The following is a 25,004-nucleotide window of genomic DNA, read 5'->3' as shown; positions in this document are numbered from 1 at the left end:
TGGCTGGCCACCAAAACTGAACGATCAGGGCAGAAGGGCCTTAGTCAGGCAGGTGACCGAGAACCCGATGGTCACTGTGTCAGAGCTCCTGAGGTGCAACTCTGCACCAACACTGCAACCAATCCACCAATCAGGCCTGTATGACTGTCACTCCTTAGTAAAAGGCACACGGCACCTGAAGGACTCAGTCTGATGAGACAAAGATTGAACTTCTTGGTATGAATGTCAGGCGTCACGTTTGGAGGAAACCAGGCACCGCTCTTCACCAGACCAATAGCATCCCTACAGTGAAGCATCATGCTGTGGGGATCTTTTTCATCTGCAGGAAGAGGGAGACTAGTCAGGATAGAGGGGAGGATCACTACTGCAACGTACAGAGAAACCTGCTCCAGAGCGCTCTTGAACTCATACTGGGGTGACGGTTCATATTTCTGCAGGACAACGGCCCTCAGCCAAGATATCACAGGAGTGGCTTCAGGAAAACGCTGTGAATGTACTTGAGTGGCCCAGCTAGAGCCCAGACTTGAATCCTATTGATACTGACAAAGTATTGAGCAAAGACTGAACACTTACGTTGTCATTTTGGGGTCTTGTGTGTAGAATTGAGGGGAAAAATGAATTTAATCCATTTTGGAATAAGGAACTATCACGACATTACAAAATGACGCACCTTATGTTGTATTCAAGTTCCGCTCATGTCTACATGAATCTCTCCACCAGGTGGCAGAGCGCACACAAGCATGGACCACAGAGCTACCCCATAATACCATACTTTAGTATCTAGTCCTCAGGGCCTAGTCCCCCCCGGCCATACATGCATTATAGTCCTCAGCACCAGGACATGGCAGCTTCGTACTTTTAAAGGAAAACCAGCCAGAATTTCAGTGGCAGTAGCTCTGAATTTTCTGTAAGTATTGATTGAACCAAAGGCTGTATTTGATACTGACTTTTTTTTTTATTATTAGTATCACGCACAGAACCAGGAACTGAGCCTGAGGAAGCTGCCTTGAGCATCAGGACCGATATGGTTTCAAAATGGCTTCCGGATGATACTGATAGGTACAGAGGGAAAAAGGTTTTCTTCTGTAATAAAAAAAACAAAAAAAAAAATAGGGCGAGATCAGGGGATGCTCAGTCAGCAGTTCACTCAACGAAGTGCAAGTTATAAATTCAAGTCACGTCATCATGGATCCCCGTGGGGAGAAGAGAGCATAGGTCTTCCCACCGGAAGGTTTTCTGAGGTCAACACTGTTCGTCCTCGAGGAGGAAGAGGAGAAGAAGAACCAAAGAGCTGAAAACAATAAAAATAACAACAATAATAGTAATGATAATCATGGCGTCAGATACGTCCACGGTCCACTTTCCTTAGCAGAGCAATTCTGTCATCCCCGTGTTGCAGAAACAATGGATCGTAATCTAAGGAAATTAGCTCATTACACAATTACATCCACATATACAGCCGTTCAGATTTTCAACTTCACATGTTTGTGTGACGTACTTTCTCTACGAAAGGGAAATTGCGCCAGAGTACGTCATCCAAGTAGCCACCCCAGGCAGTCTTCTCATCTGGCATCTGCTCACGTTTTAATTCACATCCAGAGACAGGAGAAAGGAGACAGAATTTGGGGCCGAGGCTGAGGGGGCGGGGTGAATGGAATTAAAGCACATTTTTGTCTCGATTCTGCTGTTCAGTGTTGTCTGATTTAAAAAAAAAAAAAAAAAAAAAAGCTAGCGTACTTCCACACATGTAAACAAACATACTCCTTGTACGAAAGTCAGCATCCAGACAACTGTAAGGCTTAGACTCCATTTTCAAAAAACAGAGATTTAAAAAAAAAAAAAAAAAAAAGACCGGAAGAAGAAGAAGAAAAAAAGTTTTCCAGGTTCTAATCCCCACTCGCACAACTTCTGTCTGCGTGTTCAGCATTGACCCCTTCCTGGTCCCCCGCCAATGAGCTCCTGGGGTTTCGGAGAGGTGACAGTTCATTACAGCGCAAGGGTGAGAGTGAGGATGAGTCAGCAGCCGGGCAGGATGGGGCTGGCTGGAACCACACACCCCCCCCTCAGCCAATCACCAAAGGCGGTGCTGATGGAGGTTTCGACTGAGGACCGACCTGACATCAGCAGTGAACCTGTCCAAAAAAAAAGAAAAAAAAAAAAGCACACAGGAAGCTCAGCATTAAAACTTTATTAATAAGGAAGTAAATAATAAGAGATGAAACTTGCATTGCAACTTGGGAAAACCATCCAGACAACTTGGCTCATCAAAGATTCCAATATTTATCAATGAAAATGCTGCTGATTTCTAACCTTTGTACATCCCAGACCTTCAGACCTTCCTGATTATAAGTTCTAGGAGCGTACAGTCACATTAGCTAACGAAGCTTGATACCACACGACCCCCCTTATGTACCGCGGTGCTTGTGACAGAGTGAATTTACATAAAACACAGGCATTCCAGCCTTTTTCAGATCAAAATGCACACTCCATTTGTACTGTGTTTATTCCTGCTGGAGCTCAGAAAGCCAGACGGTTACATTCCACATGATGTTACTACATAACTTCACATATCATTTCATAGCTCCGATTCTTCAGTGTAAAAAAAAAAGTAATCAGAACTAGTACTGCAAGGTCCAAATTAAACATTACTATACTTTGAATTTTTTTTGCTGTGTGTGTGGTTAACTACGCAGCTTTAAAAAATTGTGTAAGATAAATCACAGGGTCACTCTGTTCATGAAACGATTAAACGATCGTTCATCGTGGCGCCTGGTGAAACTGAAACGTGGGCGGCCGTGCCATGACCGTGCCGTCGCTTTCGGGCGTGTGTTTGGAACAATGAACTCCACCCTCTTACCCAGCCTCACCTTAACGCATCCAGCATAGGTAGTAGGTTCAGAAGTGCTGTGTCACTGGGGTCACTGAACCAGGATTTAATTGGTATTGCATTGTCTGCCAGAGAGGAAGGAAGGGATAAAAGGTGAGAATAAATAAATTATAATAAAAAAAAACAACACAATTAACACAGACTTTTCAACTAAACCTGTTTCATGTATACAATCTTTACATTAATACACAACGTGCAAATTGTTTCTATGTTTACTGAAAATAACCAAAGTATTTCAATAACTTGTCTGTTGCTACTAGATCGGACTGAAAATCTGTATAATTGTTTTACTGCTTTTTGTTGAATAAAGTGATCCATCATTTAATTGCATTTGTAGCGTTTTTTGGCTGGAAATACTGGCATGTTTGTAAGTCAATGGTAAATCGTGACAGCTTGTTTTACGCAAGGAGCTATCGACTAACGACACTGTCAAAAATATTTTCAGTGTTGGCCCTGGTGCCTGATAAACATTAACGCAAGCTTGTGTGTGTGTGTGTGTGTGCTTTACCTGGATGACTTCGGTAGGCCCCAGGTGAGTTGTCCAAGATTACTATACTGGACAGGTCGGCGTGTACGACGGACAGGTCTTTTACGTAACTACCTAGATCCAGCGTGCAGTGCTGGTGTTGCAAGAGTAAAGCGTTGAGGGAATAAAAGCAACAAGACAAGTTTTAATTAACATATATTAAGACAAAATCATTTAAATCATTTTGTTCTCATTCGGTAGTGTACATGTTCTTTAATGTAACTGGTCATTTTATAGACAAACAATAGAAAAGATTTGCAAGCACTACAGTCAGAAATGAACACACAGCTGTAAAAGGCGAAAGTGAAAGTCCTCCCCGTACCTGTCTGTAGTATCTGCGTTTCAGGATCCCTCTGTTGTTGTCTAGTTTGTCTGCGACAGCAGACCCATAGATCTCCATGCTGGCTGTGAAGACCACCAGCTCATACCACTGGCTTACCTAGAAGAGACACAAACCAAACATTTCACTCAGAAAACCTCATAAAAAAGTTTCTAAAATATGGATAAAAACACATCAACTAATCATTGCCGGTATGGCTGGGTAAAATATTGCAAAACTATATCAGCATTGGATCAGTCATATAGTCCACCCATCCACTCATACATATTGTGCAATTTCAGAAATTTGCGTGCCTGACCATGGTCGCAGCGTACAGTTGCAGTGCTCCACTCACCACTTCTAAGAAGAAGTCTACATGTGGCCTTTTATGTACAAAGAACCTGACTGGGTGTTTGTCAATGACCACCTACAACAGAGAAGAAGAAGAAGAAAACACATGACACATCTTTGTGTGCTACACCTTGTTTGTATGTGTGTCTTAATGGTGTCCAAATGTCCTCGCAAGGCGATAAACACATCACGGCAGAAAAAGTGGAGACATTTTGTTGGTCCTCACAAAGACAATGTGCACAGTTAGCACCTCACTAATAAAACTCTTGTTACTTAGTAATTAAACATTTATAATACATGACATATTTATTACCATATGTCATCAAACAAATATGAATACAACGTGTGTATGACTCATTCTGACACACACAATAAAACATTTAAGTGTAAGTAAACCTGTAATTTTGAATAACCACAGTATATGAAATAAAGTCGCGCTGAAGGAGGGATTCATGTGTAATCAGAGTAATGAACAAACATAAATGTTGGCTTTTTTCTATGCTGAGCCACATTCAAGATTGACAAATAAGGAACGGGGGTAAAGACAACTACTTCACACCCCGATGTGACAACTGGCAGGAGTGGTACTTGTATGAAAATGACATGCTCTTCTGTGCTTAGCGGTGAGTGGGCGGTCAGGCTCTCACCTTGAGGATAAAATCTGGAGGAGTGCCCGGTCGCACCGTGGGTCGTAAAACCCCGTCGTGATGCGAGTGGATCAGCGTCTCGTCCAAATCCAGAACCAAGACTTTCCGCTTCACAGCATCTGCAAGAGCCAACACACGCGCCTACTCAGCACGGACGTTCTCTTCAACGCGGGCTGATGATGTGGAGTCACTCCACAGTCATTAAGGCCTCAACAAAAACCAAAGTAGCCTTTGTTTCTGCTGGAACAGTGAACGCTCACTGGACAACAATGGCCCATTCAGTCCTCCATCGGCTGGAACATGGACCCGGTTTCGCCTTCATCTGGGCCGCTCAGCTCACCCCGCTTTGGACGTTAGCGAGACCAGAGGAGTCTCCTGATGAGTCTCCCCTTCATTAGAAACAGCTGCCTTACATTTGCAATAATGCCTTACATTATGCACACCAAAGGTTCTGACAAAAGGACCGCTGCTGCTGACCAGCAGCGACACTGAGGTGCTAGTGGGACGTTGTGTCGGTAGGAGTGGGTCAGAATCGGATGAGTGGGGGCAAAATTAAACACGTGCAACGTTCACGCTGGCGTGTAAGACACATGCATGTGAGCGAAGGAGCGAGATACTCACTGAGTCTGTTTCTGGAGATAGACGACAGGGGCAATATGTCGTAACGCACCGTCTGATACTGGATGATCTGACAGAGGAAGGAAGAAGAGAAGGATCGACGTCAAATAACAATGCGATAGTGCAACATCAAACACTAGTTCATTTAAACCTGGTTTTAAAGATCCCCTGACATTAATTTATTTTTTTTGCTTTTATATCGGATTTAGTGATCCCCTTATTCTGGGTGGGCAAAGCATGAAAAATGGGAGGTAACTTTTCCCCTTATGATGTCATAAGGGGGAAAAAAAAAGCTGCTGCTCTCTGAATGGCAATGCACAATGGACCATAGACAGTCTAGGGGAATTCGTATTAATGTTAAATAATCTCGCAGAGGGACCTTTAAAGGACCACGAGCCACGGTCATTATGAGGTATAATTATGGAAGGACTGGAGAGAAAAACTTCAGGAAGGTGTTCAACAACAGAAATAACAGCTGGGAGACCAAAATAGAATGACTTAAAATAGAACCAGTCGACTTTTGTGCGATGACCCTCAAGACTATACAATACTCTTTATATACACATTTCACACACATACCTTATATATGAAATATGTTTAAAAGAAAATGCATGTTAACTTCCCTTTCATCACTAACAGACAATTCCTATATTTGTTCCGTGACGACACAGGCCAGCGTAACTGATCACTACACCTGTCACTCAATCCATAATTTATCAATAAAGCCGCCCGGTAGGCCTGTATTCATTATGAGTATCTGTCATCTTCTATAATTAATCAGACTAATTGTGCTATTGGGTAATAATCTCGGAATACGGCCAGGCCCTACAAGCCTGCTGGCATTGCTGTCTTGGGATCTCGGCAAAAACCGCCACCACTAGGAACCCCCCCCCTCTCTCTCTTGCTCGCCTCTCGCTCGTTTTTGCGAAGCTATTTTCAGTCGTCCCAGCTGTCCACAAGTGTCACCGGGACAAGTCGGTCCAAGCGGAAAAGGAAAAGTCGTCGCAGGGTGACTTTGTTCCAGTCCTTCAGGGGGCCACCGTTGTACTGTACATACACACACATCATACTCTCTCTCTCTCTCTCTCTCTCTCTCACACACACACAAGTTGGCAGCACATCCACCTGTTGGGCCAGCGTATCAGATGTTCGGTGTCCACCCGCCGGCCCGCACGCCCATTTCCTGCTCCCAGTGGTCACCTTTCAAATAATTACCGTTACGCAACGGGATTAGGCATACGCGTGAAGAGGCTCTGAAATTATAATCTGTTATGAACCCCTACACGCGACAAGATGTACGGGACTGAAGACTGGGAAGGGGGCGGGGCTTACAATAGTGTACTTCGAGGAATTCTCACATTATGGGAGGTTTTTTAAGTCCGATTAAAAGACTTTCTAGGCACTAAGTGTTACATTTGCTAAAATGTATTATGGGAATTTGATATGAAATGTAGCAGGAGCGAGGACACCGAACAAATGACACAGAACATTATTTGTTGATCTATAGCGTTGGCCCTGGACGTACCGGCAGTGAAAAAACATGCAGCAACGCAGGCTCAGATCAACCTGGGCCAACATTGGACAGTTGCCTACTGCGATCAACGGAAAACGCAAGGAACGACGCGGTTGTGCACTCTAGGTCAAAGGTCAAGCAAGTTCAATGTTTACACCGAAAAGAGAAGCATACTGTAAAATAGCCAGACAGCAGATTTGTTGTTATTATTATTAATTTTTTATTTTTTTTTAAATTATCTGCGAGAACGAATCAGCCGCCGCAGGTCCACAGCAACGTCACACGCAGTCCAGGTCAACATGGAGCCGCAGAGGTGACCCGACACCTCGCACGTCTGCTGGATGGAGCTCGAGCAGGATGTGAAACTGTTCTTCAGAAAGATCTTGGGCCAGATTGGGTTTTTTTTGTTTTTGTCGCACATCAGACCAGGGAATTTCGGCGAATGCTTGAGAAAGTATTGCAACAGCAAAGCCTCGCTGTAAACAAAACAGCAACCAGGATTTGACCCAGCCCCTCTCTCCCTCTGTCAAAGTAAAAGATCTAATTAAATTTAAAGGTCACCACTTTCTTTTTTTTTAACTAACGACACACGTTTTCATTTAAAACGGCGATCAGATGACACTGGTAGTTTTAACGAGAGAGAAATGAACAGCAGCACCCAGTTCACCAACTTTCCAGATGACTTTTTACAACTCCTCACATAACTCGGGCGCAAAGGTCACGACCTTACACGACCGCTCCCTGAAGCCCCGAAAATCGACATCTTTTTCACCCTCTCGGGCAGAAAGGCGGCAGCGGAACCGGCCGCTTACGGTGCGCAGGTGCTTCCTGAGGACGAACATGATGAAGCCCCAGAGCCGCGCCGCCACGCCGAGGAACGTGCGGACCCCGAGCAGACACTGGCGGGTCTTCAGCATGGTGGCCGCCCGCTCCAGCGTCTCGGCCCGGCGCTGCCTCGGCTCCACGGAGCTCCACACCTTCACTTGAACTTTTGCACCGGCGGGCGCGGAGGGGGTGGTGGTGGACGGATTCCCTCCGCCGTAGGTCCGAAACGGTCGTGTCGGGGAGCCGAGACGACGCCGGTCGCCTTGATTAAAACGTAAAAAAAAAGTGAACACGGTCCACGTAATCCGACAATTAAAAAAAAAAAAAAAAAGAAGGGGGGACAAAAAGACGCGAAATTTGACTTCGCGTCAGGCGCTAGCTGGCAGCTAGCTAAAGCCCAGAGCCACCCAGTCACTTTCTTAGCCGCGCGACCGACCGCCAGCTCCGCACACGCCGCGTAAAGAAGAGCCGGCGGGCAAGGCGAGCTGACGCGGCTTCCTGGTCCACCCCCGCCGGAGCCGGTGCGCGAAAGTCGGGCCGGGGCGCGCGAAAAGTCAGACGGTTTCCATGGGGGGGGGAAGCTCCGGTAGTTTCAGCGCAAATCCGGAATCGAACTGCGAGCCGCCATCGCCTCCTTTCCGTCACTTCCGTGGACACCAGCGGCGAGTCGCTCTTTCTGAATGAATCGTTTTGGTGAACCGACGGAACCGGTTCATTCCGGCGAATTGCTCATTGTCGTATTTTTTTTTCCTTTTTTAATAATGCAGCATGAGGAAGATGGAACACTCAGATTCTTTTTTATTCGTCAAGTTTATCTAAGGTCAGGCCTCTCGTTGTTTTTGGTTTCAAGTAATATGGCACAAATGATCCGAATCGCTAAAAAGAATCGGACATTTACATTTAGAGCATTTACATTTACGCCCTTATCCAGAGCGATTTACAATCAGTAGTTACAGGGACAGTCCCCCCCTGGAGCAACTTAGGGTTAAGTGTCTTGCTCAGGGACACAATGGTAGTAAGTGGGGTTTGAACCTACCCACTAGGCCACTACCACCCGGACCTCACATCCCTTAATTTCTAAGAAGTGTTAAATTAAGAATACACCATATATAAATCTATATTAATCATCCTAACAAAATGTAAATTATGCCATTATAGAGGACGGCGCAACGAGTTACAATGGTAAATGTGCCCAGTGTAGAAAATGTCAAGAAAACAATGTATAAACAGAGTCTAATCAATTGCGAGGAGGGGAAACTAATTAATGGGAATGTTAGGAATCATGTCTGAATACAATAGGTAAAATATATTTAAATGAACAAAAATCATTAGAAACAAAGTCATATCCATTCAATGCAAACAAAAGATTTAATTGTGTACATCATAGAATAACAGTTTTTCTGACGGCCCATTGCTTAGATAATAATGATAATATAAAAGGATCTCAAGGGAGAATGGAAAGTTCATTCAAGTTCAAGTTCAGCCTTCTGCTATTTACCAAACAGACATTTATCGCAAGACATCGCATGTCTTAATAATGAGTGTGGGGCCGGATTCGAGTTTTCATGTGACCAACAAATGCGCTGCGCTCTTTATCCTGCCAGCAGCTTACACACCAAAAACAGCAGGCCACCTGCGGCGAGGAGGTAAAACCAGGCCAGCAGACCAAAGTCTACTGAAGCACGGCACCATCTGGTGTGAAATCCCCCTCAAACATGTCAGCTTACTGGGAACTAGGCCCAAATTTGGGAGACGGCTACGCTCACTTCACACCTTCACACCGCAGTTGTGCGTAGCTGCAGGGTTCGGGACTGTGGGGCCAGCTGCTGCTGTTCGCCATCGTTGTTCAGCGCTTCCTCTGCAGCCAGCTGCTGAGTGGACATGCTACTTATTTTAGGCCACTGTCAGGATAGCATGTGTGTGGAACACTGAAGAACTGTGCAGAGCAGTGGGACGACTTGTTACCAGCGCATTGCAGGCTGAACACACATGCCATGCTGCCAGGATTTTTTTCCTCTGGATGTCACCAGTAGATGTCACTCTAAACCTGCAACTTGGTTTCTCTCCATCTGTTGACTGACGCTAAATGAAAGAAAAATGAAATGATTTCATTTATACTCCTTGTTGAAATCTATGCAAACACAAAGCCAGAGCTGGGATTTGGAAACCATGGCCACATCGCCAACTACAACTACATAAACAAGAAACGTTCAAAGAGTTATTATTTGTGTTGTCAGTCATTTTGGAAGCACATTTCAACCCAAGTCAGACGATTCTGTCAAATTGCTTAATAATTCCTTTATTTGATTTAATAAAAATGTATGGTCATTATTCAATACAAAAAGTGCAACTGGCAAATACTTGATCATTATATTCAACAACATGGGCCCGTTTTTGAAAGGGTGAATATTTTAAAGTGCAATCAACAGACCTAACAATCTTCTTAGAAGACACAAAGTCACTTTTGTCTATTTGAAGTAGACGAAAAATGTCCTGATCTCTTTGGGTGATATGGTGATATTGAAGTCCTTGGTGACGATATCAAAAGATGTAGCATCACCTATGATGGAAAAGACAATAAAGAAACTTTTTTTTGTATAGGTCCCCTAATAAAACCTGTAACCAGTAAGACTGGTTTCTGTAATATTATCCATATTGAGGTACCCTTTTTATCAAGGTCCTCTTTGGTCTGCCACTTCCACCTCTGGAGATCAGAGATATCCCAGGTTCCAGTGAGGGATCGCTCCCTCACTTCCTTTACTTCACCCATGCCTTGCAGGACGTCCTGTTTAAAAAGGGAATTGGTGCAAATAATATGTTAAGATTATCCAGAGGAATTTTCAGCCAATTCCTAGACCAAAAGACCTCAGTGACTAGGTTTAATTCATAAATGGGAAACAGACCCTAGATGTGTTCTTTTAAACCGACTCACACTGCTGGCACTTATGACACTCAATGCTGACAGTGAAATTCTTACCCGCAGGTTGATGGTGGTGGGCACCGACAGAACCGGGTCTTCCCCAGTTTCATACAGATGTGTGATCCTCAGCAGTATTCGGTCCAAATCTGGTGCCGACCCCTGCTTACCTACACACAGACACAGACACATAATATGATCCCTCATATTCATTTACTATCATGGCCCTTCTGAGAACTGGATCTCACCCAGGTCCAGGTTCTGCCTGTTCACAGAGTGGTTGGAGCTGTAGCTCCAGCCGGGGACACTGAGGGTCTGCATGTGGAGGTTCGCGGGTAAAACCACAGGCTGCATTGTGGAACCGTTCCATGGCTCTTTTCTCCACGGTTTCTCTAAAATCACAGTACATTGGGCTTAATAATGGCCACCATAAAATGTAGTCATTTCCTGCCAGATAATAACATGTTTTACGTTCTTTCATTCCTTCTCTCTGACACCTTCATACCTTGGAATTTACTTTCCTTTTCTCAAGGAAACGGATGGGAAAGCACCTGATTTGCATTCGGTTTCTTTCAGACAGAACTAGAACATTTACATTTTTACGGCATTTATCAGACACCCTTATGCAGTAGTTACAGGGACAGTCCCCCTGGAGACACTCAGTGTCAGTGGTAGTAAGTGGGATTTGAACCTGGGACTTATGCTTCATAGGTGATTGTGCTATCCAGTAGGCAACTGCCACCCTAGTAAAGATGTCTCTCCACCTCAACCCACCCCTTTCGTCCCTCTTCTCTATTAGGTGCCATTTATTTGACTGTAACCTTATTTACATTCATGCATATTTGGCTTGATCCCATCAGTTCAAGGTGTTTGGCTTCCATTCAAGAATTACAGGTTCAGTGTGTTGCTCAATCCTGCAGTGGTGACCACAGAATTCACTGAGCTAAATAGCAGCAGTGGTAGCAACCAAGGGGCTTTAATAAACTTGTCACTGAATCAGCACTCCCACAAATGAGGGTGGAGTCTGTAATTAGTGAACTGAATTCATTTTGAATAGCAGCCTCAGATGAATGAATATACACACATGGACAAAATAGTTGGTATCCTTCCTTTACAGAAAGAAAACATCACAATGATGACTGAAATCTCCATAAAACTGACCAAATGAATAATACATAACAATTTACTGAAAATTAACAAAGGAAAATTAGACAGACAGACACGATCAGATTGTGGTTCAACAGAATTATGACACTGGCCTGGACAAAAATGACAATAATTATTTTTGATAATATAATGACAATAAATGTGTTGGTTTCAAGTGATTTCAGTGACCATTGTGGGTTTGTTTATGGTGGGAGGGGTCACAAAAATATTTCTCACGTGGCTTGTCGATGGGCATGACCACAGGCCTGTGCTGCAACTCCAGCGCCTCCCTCTGGTAGAGAGAGCCAATTGCAGACGAAGACCCCAGGATGGTCCACAGGATGGGCCGCACCACAGACGTGTCGTTGAGGGTGAGGTTGTACCCAAGGTTCCATCCCTGGTTGTTCCACAGACGTCTATGCAGCATCACCTGAGTGAGAGAGGTAGGGATGGAGCAAAACTCTCACAGGACTTCTGAGAGTTCATGTACAAACAAACAATATATATATATATATATATTTTATTTTTTTTAACTGATCCTTCCTCATTCCGGAGGATTTTTACCCCCTCCTGTCAATAAGTCACATGACCAAGTGTTATACAATGCCCATCTCCTCCCTTTCACCCATTTCCCTTTATACACATTGTACAATAACACTATCTCTGCTGTAGTCAACTGACAATAACCGTACCAAACCTGTAGACAGAGACAAACAAGAAAATTTTCTGTTTAGGATTCACTCTCCGCATTTCATTTTCAGAAATTGACGTTTTCTCTACTAATTCTCATACTAAGCACTGCCTGTTTTGTTTACTGATATTTATATCAGAATGCATGCATGTACGTACTTTTGAGTGTTACTGCGCACAACTTACTTCCACCTGGCCGTGCTGCTGACTGGACACTCCGTGGGCTCTCTCGCTGAGAACGACCAGCCTACTACAGTCATCCTCGATGTAAGCAGCACGCACCATTGGGTAAAAATTCTACCAAAAGAGCAGTTATGTGACTTTCTTCATTCTTGACCATACTATCCCCATCTATGATATGCTCGGACTAAAAAGTCTGCTTACTCTGGCAATGGAATTGTTGTTGAAGGTCCTGAACGTTCTCCTCAACATCTGGTAGCCATTGTTGTCTGTAAAGATTGTCCGGTTGTTCTTCAGGTTGGTGTTGGTCCTGAATACAGCCTCTCGGTTCAGTTCCAGGGGACCCACCGTGTAACTCTGCTCCAGCCGACGGCAGAGCAGCCGGTCCTTGAAACTCTCTGGCACCCTGGTCACCACGGAGTAGGTGTAGTCCTCATCAGACTCTTGCCTAGAGATAAAAAAAAAAGCCATTTAGACGTTGTTTTTTTTTTTTTTTTTTTTTAAATACACTTCATGTAGACATGCTGTGTGGTCCAGGATGCTCCTTCAGTTGGATGAATTTTGGTCATTTTATAAATAATCACTAGGGACCACTCTCAAATAAATAGGACGATACAGACTGCTTCAGGGACATTATAACTACATGTGTATGTGTACATGTTTGAGAAACACCTTCAGATACACATTTACTTTTTCATTTAATTCAAGGTCAGCCCTTCAAGTCCAAGCCAAGTCCTGACAGACAATGTAAGTTACTTTAGATAAGAATTTCATGAGCTATCAGCCATAATAAGTAAACAAAGACATGGCACAACGTTCTGTAAATTTATTTTTGTAGTCTAGTCAGGAGGAAAAACAAAAAAAATTAATAAACTGATAAGACGTGTGTCGCACCGGTAGAAGTACTGCCGAATCTCAGTGATTATCTTTCCCGTGATGATCTCCATGGAGACAGCTTTATACGCAGGCACAGCGGAGTGGCTGGTACTGAAGATGTAGTTGTCAGAGATTGGGCCCTTCTTTACGTCTCCATTGGACTCGTACTCCCAGAAATCCTGCCTCATGCTGACCTTCCTGTTGCTGTTCCTGAGAATAATGAACCACACAGATCTGGATAAAGGCAAACCGGACTTCAAACATGAGAATGAAAGTGAGCTATTTAAAAAAAAAAAAATCATATATTCAATTTATTTATTTATACTTACATTTACGGCATTTGGCAGACGCCCTTATCCAGAGCGACTTACAACGTAACTTGTCTAGTTAATATGTTTTAAGGAGACTCTTAAAAAGCAATGAATCTACATTTCAACACTAATGAGTCAAAAAGTGTTACAAGGAGTCTTTAAACTAATGCAGTTAAAAATAAAATTAATCAATAATAAAATTTAGTATCAATTTCGCTATCAATTAGAACTGGTATTGATATTTAAATTCCAGTTTTGCATCTGCCGGTTTATGGAAATCGTGATTATTTGCCATTTAGAGAGGGAGCAGTGGGCAGCCATGAAAGGGAAGCAGTACTGTGTGCGGATGGTACTTCCCTCAGGGGCACCTCAGTATCCCCGCAACTTGACTGTTCCGGATTCGAATTGGCAACCTTCCGATTAAGGATCTGTTTCCTTTCCCGCTAGGCCACCACTGCCCCGTGATGTAATAAGTCATACCTGTCGGTGATGCTGTGCAGCAGGTTGGTCTCCTGGTCGAACAGCAGAATGTAACAGTCATTCACAACCGGCAGCAGCTTCCTGCCAGTCCTCTTCCACTGGCTGACATTCCGCTTCTCGAACTTCAGCATCCTCGCTTGGTGCATCCAGCCGCACTCGTCCGCATCCCAGCAGGGAAGTGGTAAGAACTTGATGATGTACTTCCTGAATTGAAGCCCTCCCAGTTCGACCAAGATGAACAGGTCGTACTCAGTGGTGGAACTGACACAAGGCTGGATCTGAAGAAGCAGAGAACACAAAGCCTTAAAACTGAACATGATTCATGTAGATTTCATAGTCTGGGATGAGGAGCCGCTCTGTGTGAGAAAACAAAACGTCTGGCTCTATGCCAAGTTACCTGCGCTGGGACAACCCGTCCATCCTCATCAAATACTGTCGCCATGGCGAAGGTAACAGTGACATTGACGTAAGTGGTGATATTCCAGGCAAGAGGATTGTAGATAATCACATGCTGTTCAAGGCTCCTGGAGGTGTCTTTAAAAATTTAAGAAAAAAAACAATGATTTCAATGATATTCACTATGATTTAATCCTCTTACATGTTTTGTAAATTGCTCTAACTTGGTACAGCACCTGCGCTACTAACATGTATTAAACCTTGCCTCGTCTGGAATAAATCTCCATAAAACCATGATGAGTACCTGGCTGGGGTTTACTCAATGTCATGCTGAGAGACTGGGGTAAAAGAAAGATAGCTGCCAGGAGCTCCTCCACTCCCATCATGCCTTGCGTTAGATGTTGCATGTACATGTCGGCCACTTTCGGCGACTCAGTCCCGGTGATGCCGTCATGGTGCTGGACCTAAAAAAACCCCACAGTCAGCACCAACGTCGTGCTCTTGTATGTTCCGATGCAATTATCTCTTTAGGCACCTCTGAGACGGCCCAGCTTAGCGCTCTAAGCTTTTGTAAGGCCCAGTCGGAGTGGACTGGTCCTTCTGGGTAAGCGACACGATAGCGAGCGAAGAGAGTCTCTGCAGCATGAAGCAGGGAGCTGGCTTTCCTGGCCACGCCCTTCAGAACGTTCCGAGAAGCATAGAATCCTGTCCAGGCCTGGAATGGCTCTGAAACAAACAATAAACGCTTATTCTAGACCAAAAAAACAAGAATACTAAGCACCAAGAAGCAAGAATGAGGAACATGCCAGTAGAGTAAGGCAGGAAGTCCCGGTTTCGCCTCACTTCCCAGGAGAAATTTGATTGGTGGACTGCCTGGAAATAATCGCCGAGGGTGGCGTACTGCACGGTCACTCCGAATTTGTCGCTGTGCCTGTTAATGTAGTCCAGCAAGACGTCCATGTTGGAGAACTGTACTGACGCGTTGTAGAACTGCTTGTCACAGCCCTGGAAGACATTTTATTTATCACTACCGACTGCACGTCAAGCAAATCCACTGCTTTTGATTAACGGTTTGATTAAAGACGGTCTGTATTGTCAGCTCACCCAAGGCCAGAGGACATGACCCGTTCGAAACCACTGGGCCCTTTGTTTGATGTTGTCCACCATGGTCTGGGCGTAAGCCTCGAGGGTTTTCGGCGTGACCAGCAAGCTCATGTTGGGATAGATGCCATCTTTAGGGGGATCAGGAAACAAGGCCACGCCGTTCCAGTAAAACCCAGACCTGATGAGACACATGCTCAACATTACGGTCATTGGGCTAATGATTCATGGAAAACAATATTTTCAAAAATGTTTAATTATTTTGACGAGTTTTGATGTTTTGCTGGTCGGGGTCAAATATTTCACCTGTTAGAGAAGGGAATGTAGGACGGGGTGCAGTAGCTGAACTGGTCCATGGTGTGGGTAAAGATCTCTTGCTTTGCTCCCAAGGACGATGATCCTCTCCACACAAACTGGAGCCTCTAGAGGAACAAGGGAAAAAAAAAAAACAGTTTCAAGTTGATGCTATTGTACAATTTTAAGCCTTTGATGGCCAAACAGGGCCCAACAAGTGCCACTATTTTGGGGAAAAATACCCAAGATAAGAGTATGGGGAGCTTGGGATGTGTAAACATGTGCACAAAGGTTAGTTTGGGGTAGCTCATTCCTAATTAAAAACAATGTTGTGGGATTATTATAAAAAAAAAAAAAAAAAAAAGGCATAAATCATTCGATGATGTCAATCAGATTCACAAGCACAGACAGAAATAGTTCTACTTTTGGGTCAGATTTCATACATGTACGCATGAGAAGTAAGAACCTGGGTGGGAACTCCATATTGGTGGCCAGCCTAATGAGGGATGGACTGGTGATCTGGTGATGGACTGAAATCAATTGTTCAAAATAATGGGATGTATCTATGCTAATTAATGTTGTTCTTGAGGTCCACGACTGCTGTCCTCCATGCTAACAACACTTCCGTAATCTTCTGGTTTAGACTGAATTTGGCTCTTTCGTTTTCTCCATGACGAGGCTTCATAAAACTTCCACTGAACCAAGGCGAGGTGACTGCAACCCCGATGACCTCACCTTGTTGTTCTGCATCTCATTCTTTAGGTCATAATCAACACGTGAAATGAGATGAGCGTGGAACCCTGCCAGGGCGAACAGAACCGGCGTGGTGGCCGACGCGCCGAACGGGTCCACATGCCAAGAGAATCGAGGCCGGATGCCGAACGTCTCATATAGGAATCCATGCCCCTCTGTAATAAAAAATTATTTAAATTTATTACTGATATTCCAGCGTTATATTGCCTGTGAGCCAAATCATTGAACCCAAATGTTACGTTTGTTGGAATGTCTTATTTTTATGTAGTCAATCCTTTTTCATATTGACAATATTTACATTCACAGCATTTATCAGACGCCCTTATCCAGAGGGCCTAGTTATAGGGACAGCCCCCCTGGAGACACTCAGGGTTAAGTGTCTTGCTCAGGGACACAGTGGTAGTAAGTGGGGTTTGAACCTGGATCTTCTGGTTCATAGGCAGGTGTTTTACCCACCAGGCTACTAAATCTTATCTTATAAATCTTATAAAGTGAAGTAATTGTCACATGTGATACACAGCAGCACAGCACACGGTGAAGAGTGAAATTTGTCCTCTGCATTTAACCCATCACCCTGAGTGGGCAGCCATGACAGGCGCCCGGGGAGCAGTGTGTGGGGACGGTGCTTTGCTCAGTGGCACCTCAGTGGCACCTTGGCGGATCGGGATTCGAACCAGCAACCTTCTGATAACTATTTGGAACAGTGTTCCAAATAGTACTAGATTGCAGTAACTCCTGACTAATAAAAAGACAACACAGGAGGTGCCGTGCATTAATTCATACGGAACTCTTTTAACAAGACGCATCAAGTAGGGAAACGAAGTGGAGTTCGACTGAAGCGCACTTAACCCTGTAGGTGTGAAAGCTCCCTAAAACAATGAAAATAATTCTAATAATAAGTGAAGCCTTTATGGTGACAGCATTAAACTGGAGCTTAAGACTAATTGTTGTTGATTAAGTTGCTCTCAACATGTATGCAGATGTTCAGTATTCGACATTCACAGAACTTTGCTGGATTTTCTCTCGATCATTAAACAAAAGCCTACAAATCTCCACCTTCGCAAAGTCATGTATGTCTGCGTCCTCACACACACGTTGGTTTTTCAATTGCTGCTTTTGGCGCGACTCTTCAAAATAAAACCCCAAACCTCACTGCATATTCTACGGCAATCACAAGTGTGAAGGTGCATGATGTGCATGGATTTACACACGCAGCTCGACCCCAAGCTGAAAGACGCTATATTAATGCAAATCAAATTGGGACTTATTTTGAAACGTCGCGTCCTGTCCACTGAAAAGTCAACCTGTATGAAAGTGGAGATTTCTGTTTTATATTTTTTGAATTGAATTTGAATTGAAGTGATTGTCACATGTGATACACAGCAGCTCAGCACACGGTGCACACAGTGAAATATGTCCTCTGCATTTAACCCATCACCCTGAGTGAACAGTGGGCAGCCATGACAGGTGCCCGGGGAGCAGTGCGTGGGGACGGTGCTTTGCTCAGTGGCACCTCAGTGGCACCTCAGTGGCACCTCAGTGGCACCTCAGTGGCACCTCAGTGGCACCTCAGTGGCACCTCGGCAGATCGGGATTCAGGGCCGCTTCCTTAACCACTAGGCCACCACTTTATGTTTTTCTTGATAACGAGTGAGAGAAAATGCCAACGTCTGTGGAACACAGAACTCACAGAGGTGTAAAACGAGGACATTTCTAGTCATTTTGGACATTTCCCGGTCCAGTAGGCAGCGAATGTACGCCGGTACAGAAAAAGACTTTTACTGTTTTACGACCTGTGAGCTGCAGAATGGCGTCGTCTACGTCGGTGACAGCCTCATCGTGCATCACCTGACCCCCAATGACGAACTCCAGGCGGCGTTCTTGCAACAGCTGTCTCACCTGAGGAGGAGGAAGATGAAGATGATGATGGTGGTGATGGTGACAGACCCCCCCCCTCGTCCCCCGCAGTCTTTCCTTCTCTTACCAGCTTCTTGTGCTGATCCGTGGCCACCGAGTCCCACCAGAGTCGGAAGAACTCCTGCTCCACGGCGATGAACTTGCGCTGTTTGGCCCGCGACAGCTCCTCCACCACCGTGCTGTAGACGTTGGCGGCGTAGGCATGCATGCTCTCCTGAAAAAAAGAAGATGATGATAAAAAAAGCAGGAAATGAAGGGTCACTGCGTGAATTTACTAGCGCCACGGTACCTGGACGGTGTAGACCCAGCCCACGTCCATGTGACTGTGCGGGACGACGAACGTGTGGACCGGGACCCCCGCATTCCCGGAATTCCCGGAGAGGGGCGAGCAAGACGCCAACGTCAGAGCAAAGGCGAGCCCCCACATCGCATCTCACGCAGCAGCTCTGTTTACCGGCCGTGACGCGAACTTCGCCCAACTACGGAGCGCCGGCTGGCCCAGAAACGCGAAGCTAGAAATGCACATTCAAACTCGTTCAAATGCACAACACGTGCAGAGAAACTGTCTCAGTTTGGCTCTGTGACTGTTCATAAGGAGACATTATGTACTCAGTACTTTTTATTAAGGTTACAGCAGCGGGACAGAAACAGAGTTTATATAAACACAGTGTGTACACTCCATTTATAGTCCTAGTTTGATTTTCTCCAAATAACAAATCATTGTCCAGTTTTGTTCATATATATATATATTTTATAGTTATCTGTATCTTGCTAAATCCACCAATATTGCATGCGTTTGGATGGTGGGTGGAAACCGGAAAACCCTCACCAACACCAACTTCGCACGCACAAGCCGAGATTCGAACTCACAACCTTGGAGGTGTGAGGTCAAGTCGCTAACCACCAGCCCACCAGGCGGGCCTAATTCCAAACAAACGAGGGTAATTACTGGGCTGTCGAGAACAAAAACATTTTAGATTTCAAAATAGGAATCTCTGTATTTTATAAAGCCGAGGTTCAGACATTTCTAAACATTCATTTGAGAAGATATCATAGTGATTCTAATGTCTGCCGTGTATCTGTGCCACAGATTCCTCATGCTTGCAAGTTTAAGCAAGCTAGGGCTGCTTCATGTTTTTTGGCTGATTTCTTCCTGTTCTTCATCAGGCACTATCAATATACCTTCTTCCCATGCACAGTGTCCTAGAAATGTTGCTAATGTATTCCTACGTTTTTTATGCTGAATACCACCTCTGGAAATATTTGGCTGCCGGATATATATATCCGTATTTAGCTTTAATATAGTCCGACTGAGCTAGTTTACGTAGGATCCAATTAATATAATTTTGTTCTCGGTAATCCAGTATAACCGTGGTCATCCACTGTCAACACTGCAGTCATACACATAATAAATATTCATGATATTAAGGATAATAAGTGCCTTTAAATGCACAGCAGTTGTGAATTTTAACAGAATCAAATCTTTCTGGCCTACCACTAGAGGAAGGTCGAGTTTGAGATCCAAGTATTTATAAAGAATAGTAACTTGTCCCAGCCATTATTTAATTCTATAGAAGGTGGGGGCGGTGCATAAATCAACCAATGTTATCTCGAGAACCTCTGAACTAGACTATTGTCAATTATTGAACCAGGTCACTCCAATAGCCTTCTGAGTTATAAAATGGTTGACTAGCCACCACCACAGGCTTGGTTACCAGAGTTTAAAATGGGAGTCAATCATCATGCTCCTCCCATGCTCCTCTTAAATTACATATCAATAAAAATGCAAATGTGTGCTCAGAACCAGTCAGAACTTCCTCATTCCTCCCCTGGGGCACAGAGCCTCGGAGAACTGCAATCCCGAGTGGACCGAGAGGTAGGTTACAGGTTTTCTAACGTCTCTATTAGTTTACAAGAAATTTCTGTACAAATGGAGGAAGGGAAATATTCCCCTCCACTCCATCAGGTTATTTTACAACAGAAGAACATAGAACAGCGACTGCATGGCAATACCATTAGAATCAGCTTTTCTAATTTCTTGCATAAATGTGAAATGCTCTTTTGTTAGGTTCATTTTTCAATCATGCTCCTCCTGCTGCTGCTTTCAGGTGAGTTCAACATACATAAGCATAACACATGCTTTCCACACAGCCATGACAAAACAATCTTATCTTCAGAAAAGAAACACTATCATAACTTGTGTCGCAAACAGCATATTTAATAACTGAAACTGCAATATTCGGACAACATTTTTAGAATAGTCCTGCTGGTACCTTCAACAACTCACTTCCCTTGACATGACAAGTGTGTGCATTCTGTACACCAAATTCCTGCACTTTGCACATGTAGTAGGCGGCATATTTTCCAGTCCTGTTTTGCAAGGACATGACCAAAAGTCTGTTCCACCCCACAGAACAAGTCATCAATATAAATTTTTACGACCCACAACATCAACTTTGTGTCCCCCTTGTCTACTCTTTAGGTCTCTGTTTCTTTTCCGCTTGTGCCGCCAAAGAGTTCCACTTTTTAAGTGAAGCCATGACCTGGACAGAATCCCAGCTGTACTGTAGAGCAAATTTCACTGATCTGGCCACCATTGAGAACACAGCAGAGACAAACAACATCAACAGCATCGTTATCGGCACTTACAGCGGTTTGGCTTGGATCGGACTGTATGATGTGTGGACCTGGTCCCTGAAAGGCAGCAGTTTCTACGGCAGTGGAGAAACAGAGTACCGAAACTGGTACCCTGGTTATCCAACAAATTATTATGATTGTACAATTATGTACGTTCAGTGGATTAACCAGTACTGCAATTATCAATATCCATTTGTCTGTTACAATGGTGAGCAAAGACAATTATTTCATCAGGAAAAATTTGTTAATCATCATCCTGAATCTAATTCATAAATAAAAAAAGTAACATGGATGCAAATCTAACATCAATCTGGTTTTGTTCCAGCAAATAATAACCAGTATATTTATGTCGGTGAGGTTAAGTCCTGGACAGACGCACAGACGTATTGCAGAAGTACCTACACTGACCTCGTCAGCATCAGAAGTTCTGCTGAGAACGCCAAAGTCAGCGCATTAAGACAAAATTCCTTCATGTGGATTGGCCTGTACAGAACGAGGACTTGGTCGGACCAGAGCAACTCCACCTTCACCAACTGGAAAAGCGGACAGCCGGACAACGCAGGCTGTACTGCTGCGTCTTTCACGAACTCTGGCCAATGGGCTGAAGAAAACTGCGGCAGCAGCCTGCCGTTCATCTGCTATGGTAATTCATTTATTTATTTTTTACAATGGATATAATGGATGTGTGTTGTGTGTCTCCTCTCATTTATGTAGAATGTTTCCTTCTGTAGATTCTTTAATGTATGTTGGGCTGCAAGTAAAATTCACCTCCAGCACAGACCTAACATGGTCTGAAATTGAACAAACTGTTGTAAATCAGGTAAGAGCATACAAAGACCAATTTTCATACCCATAGAAAGCAACTTTCAACAGCATTCTGTGGTGTTAACATAACAATATATATTTTTTATTGGTCTTTTCAGCTTTATGAAGAGTTTGTTAAACATGGACTGCCCGGCAACATTAAACTGCAGCTAAAAAATGTACAAAGAACACAGAACTAGATTTCTGTCTGAGTATTGGGATGTGGGGAGCTCAGCACATCATAACACAAGTTTTTATCAAGTGCAACATTGTGTTGGTTGTTGTAAACTACTACCAGGGTGGTAGTAGCCTAGTGGGTAACACACTCGCCTATGAACCAGAAGAACCAGGTTCAATCCCACTTACTACCATTGTGTCCCTGAGCAAGACACTTAACCCTAAATTGCTCCAGGGAGACTGTCCCTGTAACTACTGATTGTAAGTCGCTCTGGATAAGGGCGTCTGATCAATGCTGTAAAATAAATGTAAACAACAAGTTATAATATTGCATTGTGTTTATATTCTCATGGGAATGATTCTATGTTCATAATTCCTCTAAACAACAAAATAAATCATGTTTTTATGACCGGAATGTATGAGTAACTTGGGAAACTCCTTTTCAATAACCACTTAATCCATGTTTTTATCACTCAGGGTCTGACATTACCATTGCTTGGAGAGGTAAAATCACATAAAATGTTGAAGAGCTGTGTTTCATAGTGATAGTTAAAAGATCTCCACACACTATGCAACAAGAACTAAACATCTGTGTGGACGTGATGGATGAAGGTCAAGTGGACTGATGTGTACAGAATCTACAACAGAGTGAATAAAAAGATTGTATTCATAGTTGGGGGTCCTAGTGAACCGGAATTGATCTCCTCATCGATGGTAACTTGAAAGCACGTTGTAAGTCGCTCTGGATAAGGGCGTCTGCCAAATGCCGTAAATGTAAATGTGATGTGTCCAGGTTGACCCTGTTCCTGAGCGTGTTAAGATATGAGGTTGATTCAGTTGGTTGGGAGGGCTGAGTGCAGCAATTCTACGTGGCAATAAAACAGACAACCTCAATGTACTGAATAGCCACTAGTTTCCAGCAATGGATGTTTTTCAAGATGCCAGTGCCAGGATACAGTGAAAGAGTAGTTAATGTAACACCAAAGGGCTAGATTGTCTACTTCCAGCATGTAAGAGTTTTAATGATAATTCTCATTGACTCATACTCATTATTCGTAACCGCTTAGTCCTCATTCTCTCATGCTTTTGGATGGATGGAGGAAACCAGAGAACACAGAGGAAATCCACGCTCTGCCCACACAAGGTCTGAGCTGGGATTTGAACACACAACCTTGGAGGTGTGAGGCTACATTGCTAACCTCAGCGGCACCATGCAACCACAATGGCCACAATCATATATAAAAAATTAATAATTTGAAGAAATAATCACACTGATCTCACCAGAATAAGAAATTTGAGTGCGAATGAGAGTCGAACAGATGCATGGGTAGGCCCCTACAGAGTGAAGACTTGGTTTGACCCGAGCGACTCCTCCTTCACCAACTGGAGAAGTGGAGAACCAGATAAAGCAGGTGACGCTCAGCACTGTAGTGCGGCCTCATTCAGCGACTACCATACAGGTCTGATACAATCCACATGAAGAAATTTTGTCTTAATGCGCTGTCCCTAGCATTCTCAGCAGAACTTATGCTGACGAGATCAGTGTAGGTACTTCTGCAATATGTCTCTGCGTCTGTCCAGGTCTTACTCACACTGACATAAATATACTGGTCTCCATTCACCTTTATATTTGGTAAAGTCTGTTGAGTAAAGTCAACCCCTTCAGAAAGTCCTTGGTGTCCTAGCAGGTAAGGAAGTGGCCCCATAATCAGAAGGTTGCCAGTTTGAATGGCGAACAGCCAAGGTGCCATTGAGCAAAGCACCATCCCCACACACTGCTCTCCGGGCGCCTGTCATTTACATTTACAGCATTTATTAGACGCCCTTATCCAGAGTGACTTACAATCAGTAGTTATAGGGACAGTCCCCCCGTGGAGCAACTTAGGGTTAAGTGTCTTGCTCAGGGACACAATGGTAAGTGGGATTTGAACCTGGGTCTTCTGGTTCATAGGCGAGTGTGTTACCCACTAGGCTACTACCACCACTCCACAGTCATGGCTGCCCACTGCTCACCAAGGGTGATGGTTAAAAGCAGAGAACACATTTTGTTGTGTCACCGTGTGCTGTGCTGCAGTGTTTCACAATAACAATCACTTCAATTTTCAATGTAATGTATGGAATACACAGTAAAAAAGCAAATACTTGCATCTGGAAAGTCTTCACTTTTCCACATTTTGTTATGTTGCAAACTTATTCCAAAATGTATTAAATAATTTTTCCCTCTCACATTTCTACACACTCAACACACCCTAATGACAACATGAAAAAAGTTTACTTAAAGTTTAAGCAAATTTATTAAAAAGAAAAAAAATGAGAAAGCACAAGTATTCACAGCCTTTACCATGAAGCTCAAAATTGAGCACCGATGCCCCCTGGAGGCACCTGAGCTTAGTTGGAGTCCACCTGAGGAGAAATCTCTTGATTGGACATGATTTTAAAGGCACACACCTGTCTATATAAGGTCCCAGTTGAAAGTTCCTACCAGAGAACAAAACAATGCATGAAGTCATAGGAATTGTCTCAACGCACAAATCTGGGGAACGTTGCAGAAAAATGGCTCTGCTTTGATGGTCCCAATGAGCACAGTGGCCTCCATCATCCATAAGTGGATACATTTCAAACCACCAGATGTCTACCTA

At 43.9% G+C, this 25,004-nt stretch overlaps 3 protein-coding genes across 5 annotated transcripts; 1 reads left to right on the top strand and 2 right to left on the bottom strand.

Annotated features, from left to right (window-relative positions):
• Positions 1-935: 935 nt before the first annotated feature.
• On the bottom strand, positions 936-8,345 carry LOC114786454 (CTD nuclear envelope phosphatase 1A-like). The gene is made up of 8 exons (XM_028973594.1): positions 7,674-8,345; positions 5,352-5,418; positions 4,731-4,849; positions 4,088-4,159; positions 3,736-3,852; positions 3,396-3,507; positions 2,868-2,952; positions 936-2,132 (listed from the first exon to the last, which is right to left on the bottom strand). The coding sequence occupies exons 1-8, from the start codon at positions 7,776-7,778 to the stop codon at positions 2,072-2,074; spliced, it is 738 nt and encodes a 245-aa protein (XP_028829427.1). The 5' UTR covers positions 7,779-8,345; the 3' UTR covers positions 936-2,071.
• Positions 8,346-9,079: 734 nt separating this feature from the next.
• Positions 9,080-19,218, bottom strand: man2b2 (mannosidase, alpha, class 2B, member 2). 3 transcript variants are annotated; one of them, XM_028973283.1, is made up of 20 exons: positions 19,037-19,218; positions 18,815-18,961; positions 18,624-18,729; positions 16,813-16,985; positions 16,090-16,205; positions 15,787-15,979; positions 15,489-15,687; positions 15,218-15,408; positions 14,987-15,146; positions 14,684-14,820; positions 14,287-14,564; positions 13,514-13,705; positions 12,824-13,067; positions 12,626-12,736; positions 11,987-12,179; positions 10,852-10,995; positions 10,664-10,773; positions 10,351-10,471; positions 10,118-10,246; positions 9,080-9,768 (listed from the first exon to the last, which is right to left on the bottom strand). In XM_028973283.1, the coding sequence occupies exons 1-19, from the start codon at positions 19,172-19,174 to the stop codon at positions 10,155-10,157; spliced, it is 3,045 nt and encodes a 1,014-aa protein (XP_028829116.1). In that variant the 5' UTR covers positions 19,175-19,218; the 3' UTR covers positions 9,080-9,768; positions 10,118-10,154. The 3 variants fall into 3 exon arrangements, with proteins under 3 accessions (XP_028829116.1, XP_028829107.1, XP_028829124.1); XM_028973274.1 differs by lacking the exon at positions 9,080-9,768 and having other exon boundaries at positions 9,790-10,246; XM_028973291.1 differs by lacking the exon at positions 9,080-9,768 and having other exon boundaries at positions 9,792-10,246; positions 15,787-15,964.
• A 1,348-nt stretch (positions 19,219-20,566) lies between these two features.
• Positions 20,567-22,808, top strand: LOC114786432 (macrophage mannose receptor 1-like). The gene is made up of 6 exons (XM_028973557.1): positions 20,567-20,623; positions 20,816-20,855; positions 21,230-21,592; positions 21,710-22,027; positions 22,116-22,204; positions 22,308-22,808. Exons 2-6 carry the CDS (start codon positions 20,831-20,833, stop codon positions 22,386-22,388), a joined length of 876 nt encoding a protein of 291 aa, XP_028829390.1. The 5' UTR covers positions 20,567-20,623; positions 20,816-20,830; the 3' UTR covers positions 22,389-22,808.
• Positions 22,809-25,004: the final 2,196 nt, after the last annotated feature.

The sequence above is a fragment of the Denticeps clupeoides genome, chromosome 1 (genome assembly GCF_900700375.1).
Source record: "Denticeps clupeoides chromosome 1, fDenClu1.1, whole genome shotgun sequence".
NCBI classification, from domain to species: domain Eukaryota; kingdom Metazoa; phylum Chordata; class Actinopteri; order Clupeiformes; family Denticipitidae; genus Denticeps; species Denticeps clupeoides.
Note: the sequence above shows the minus strand (reverse complement) of the source record. Positions and strands in the feature narration are given on the sequence as shown.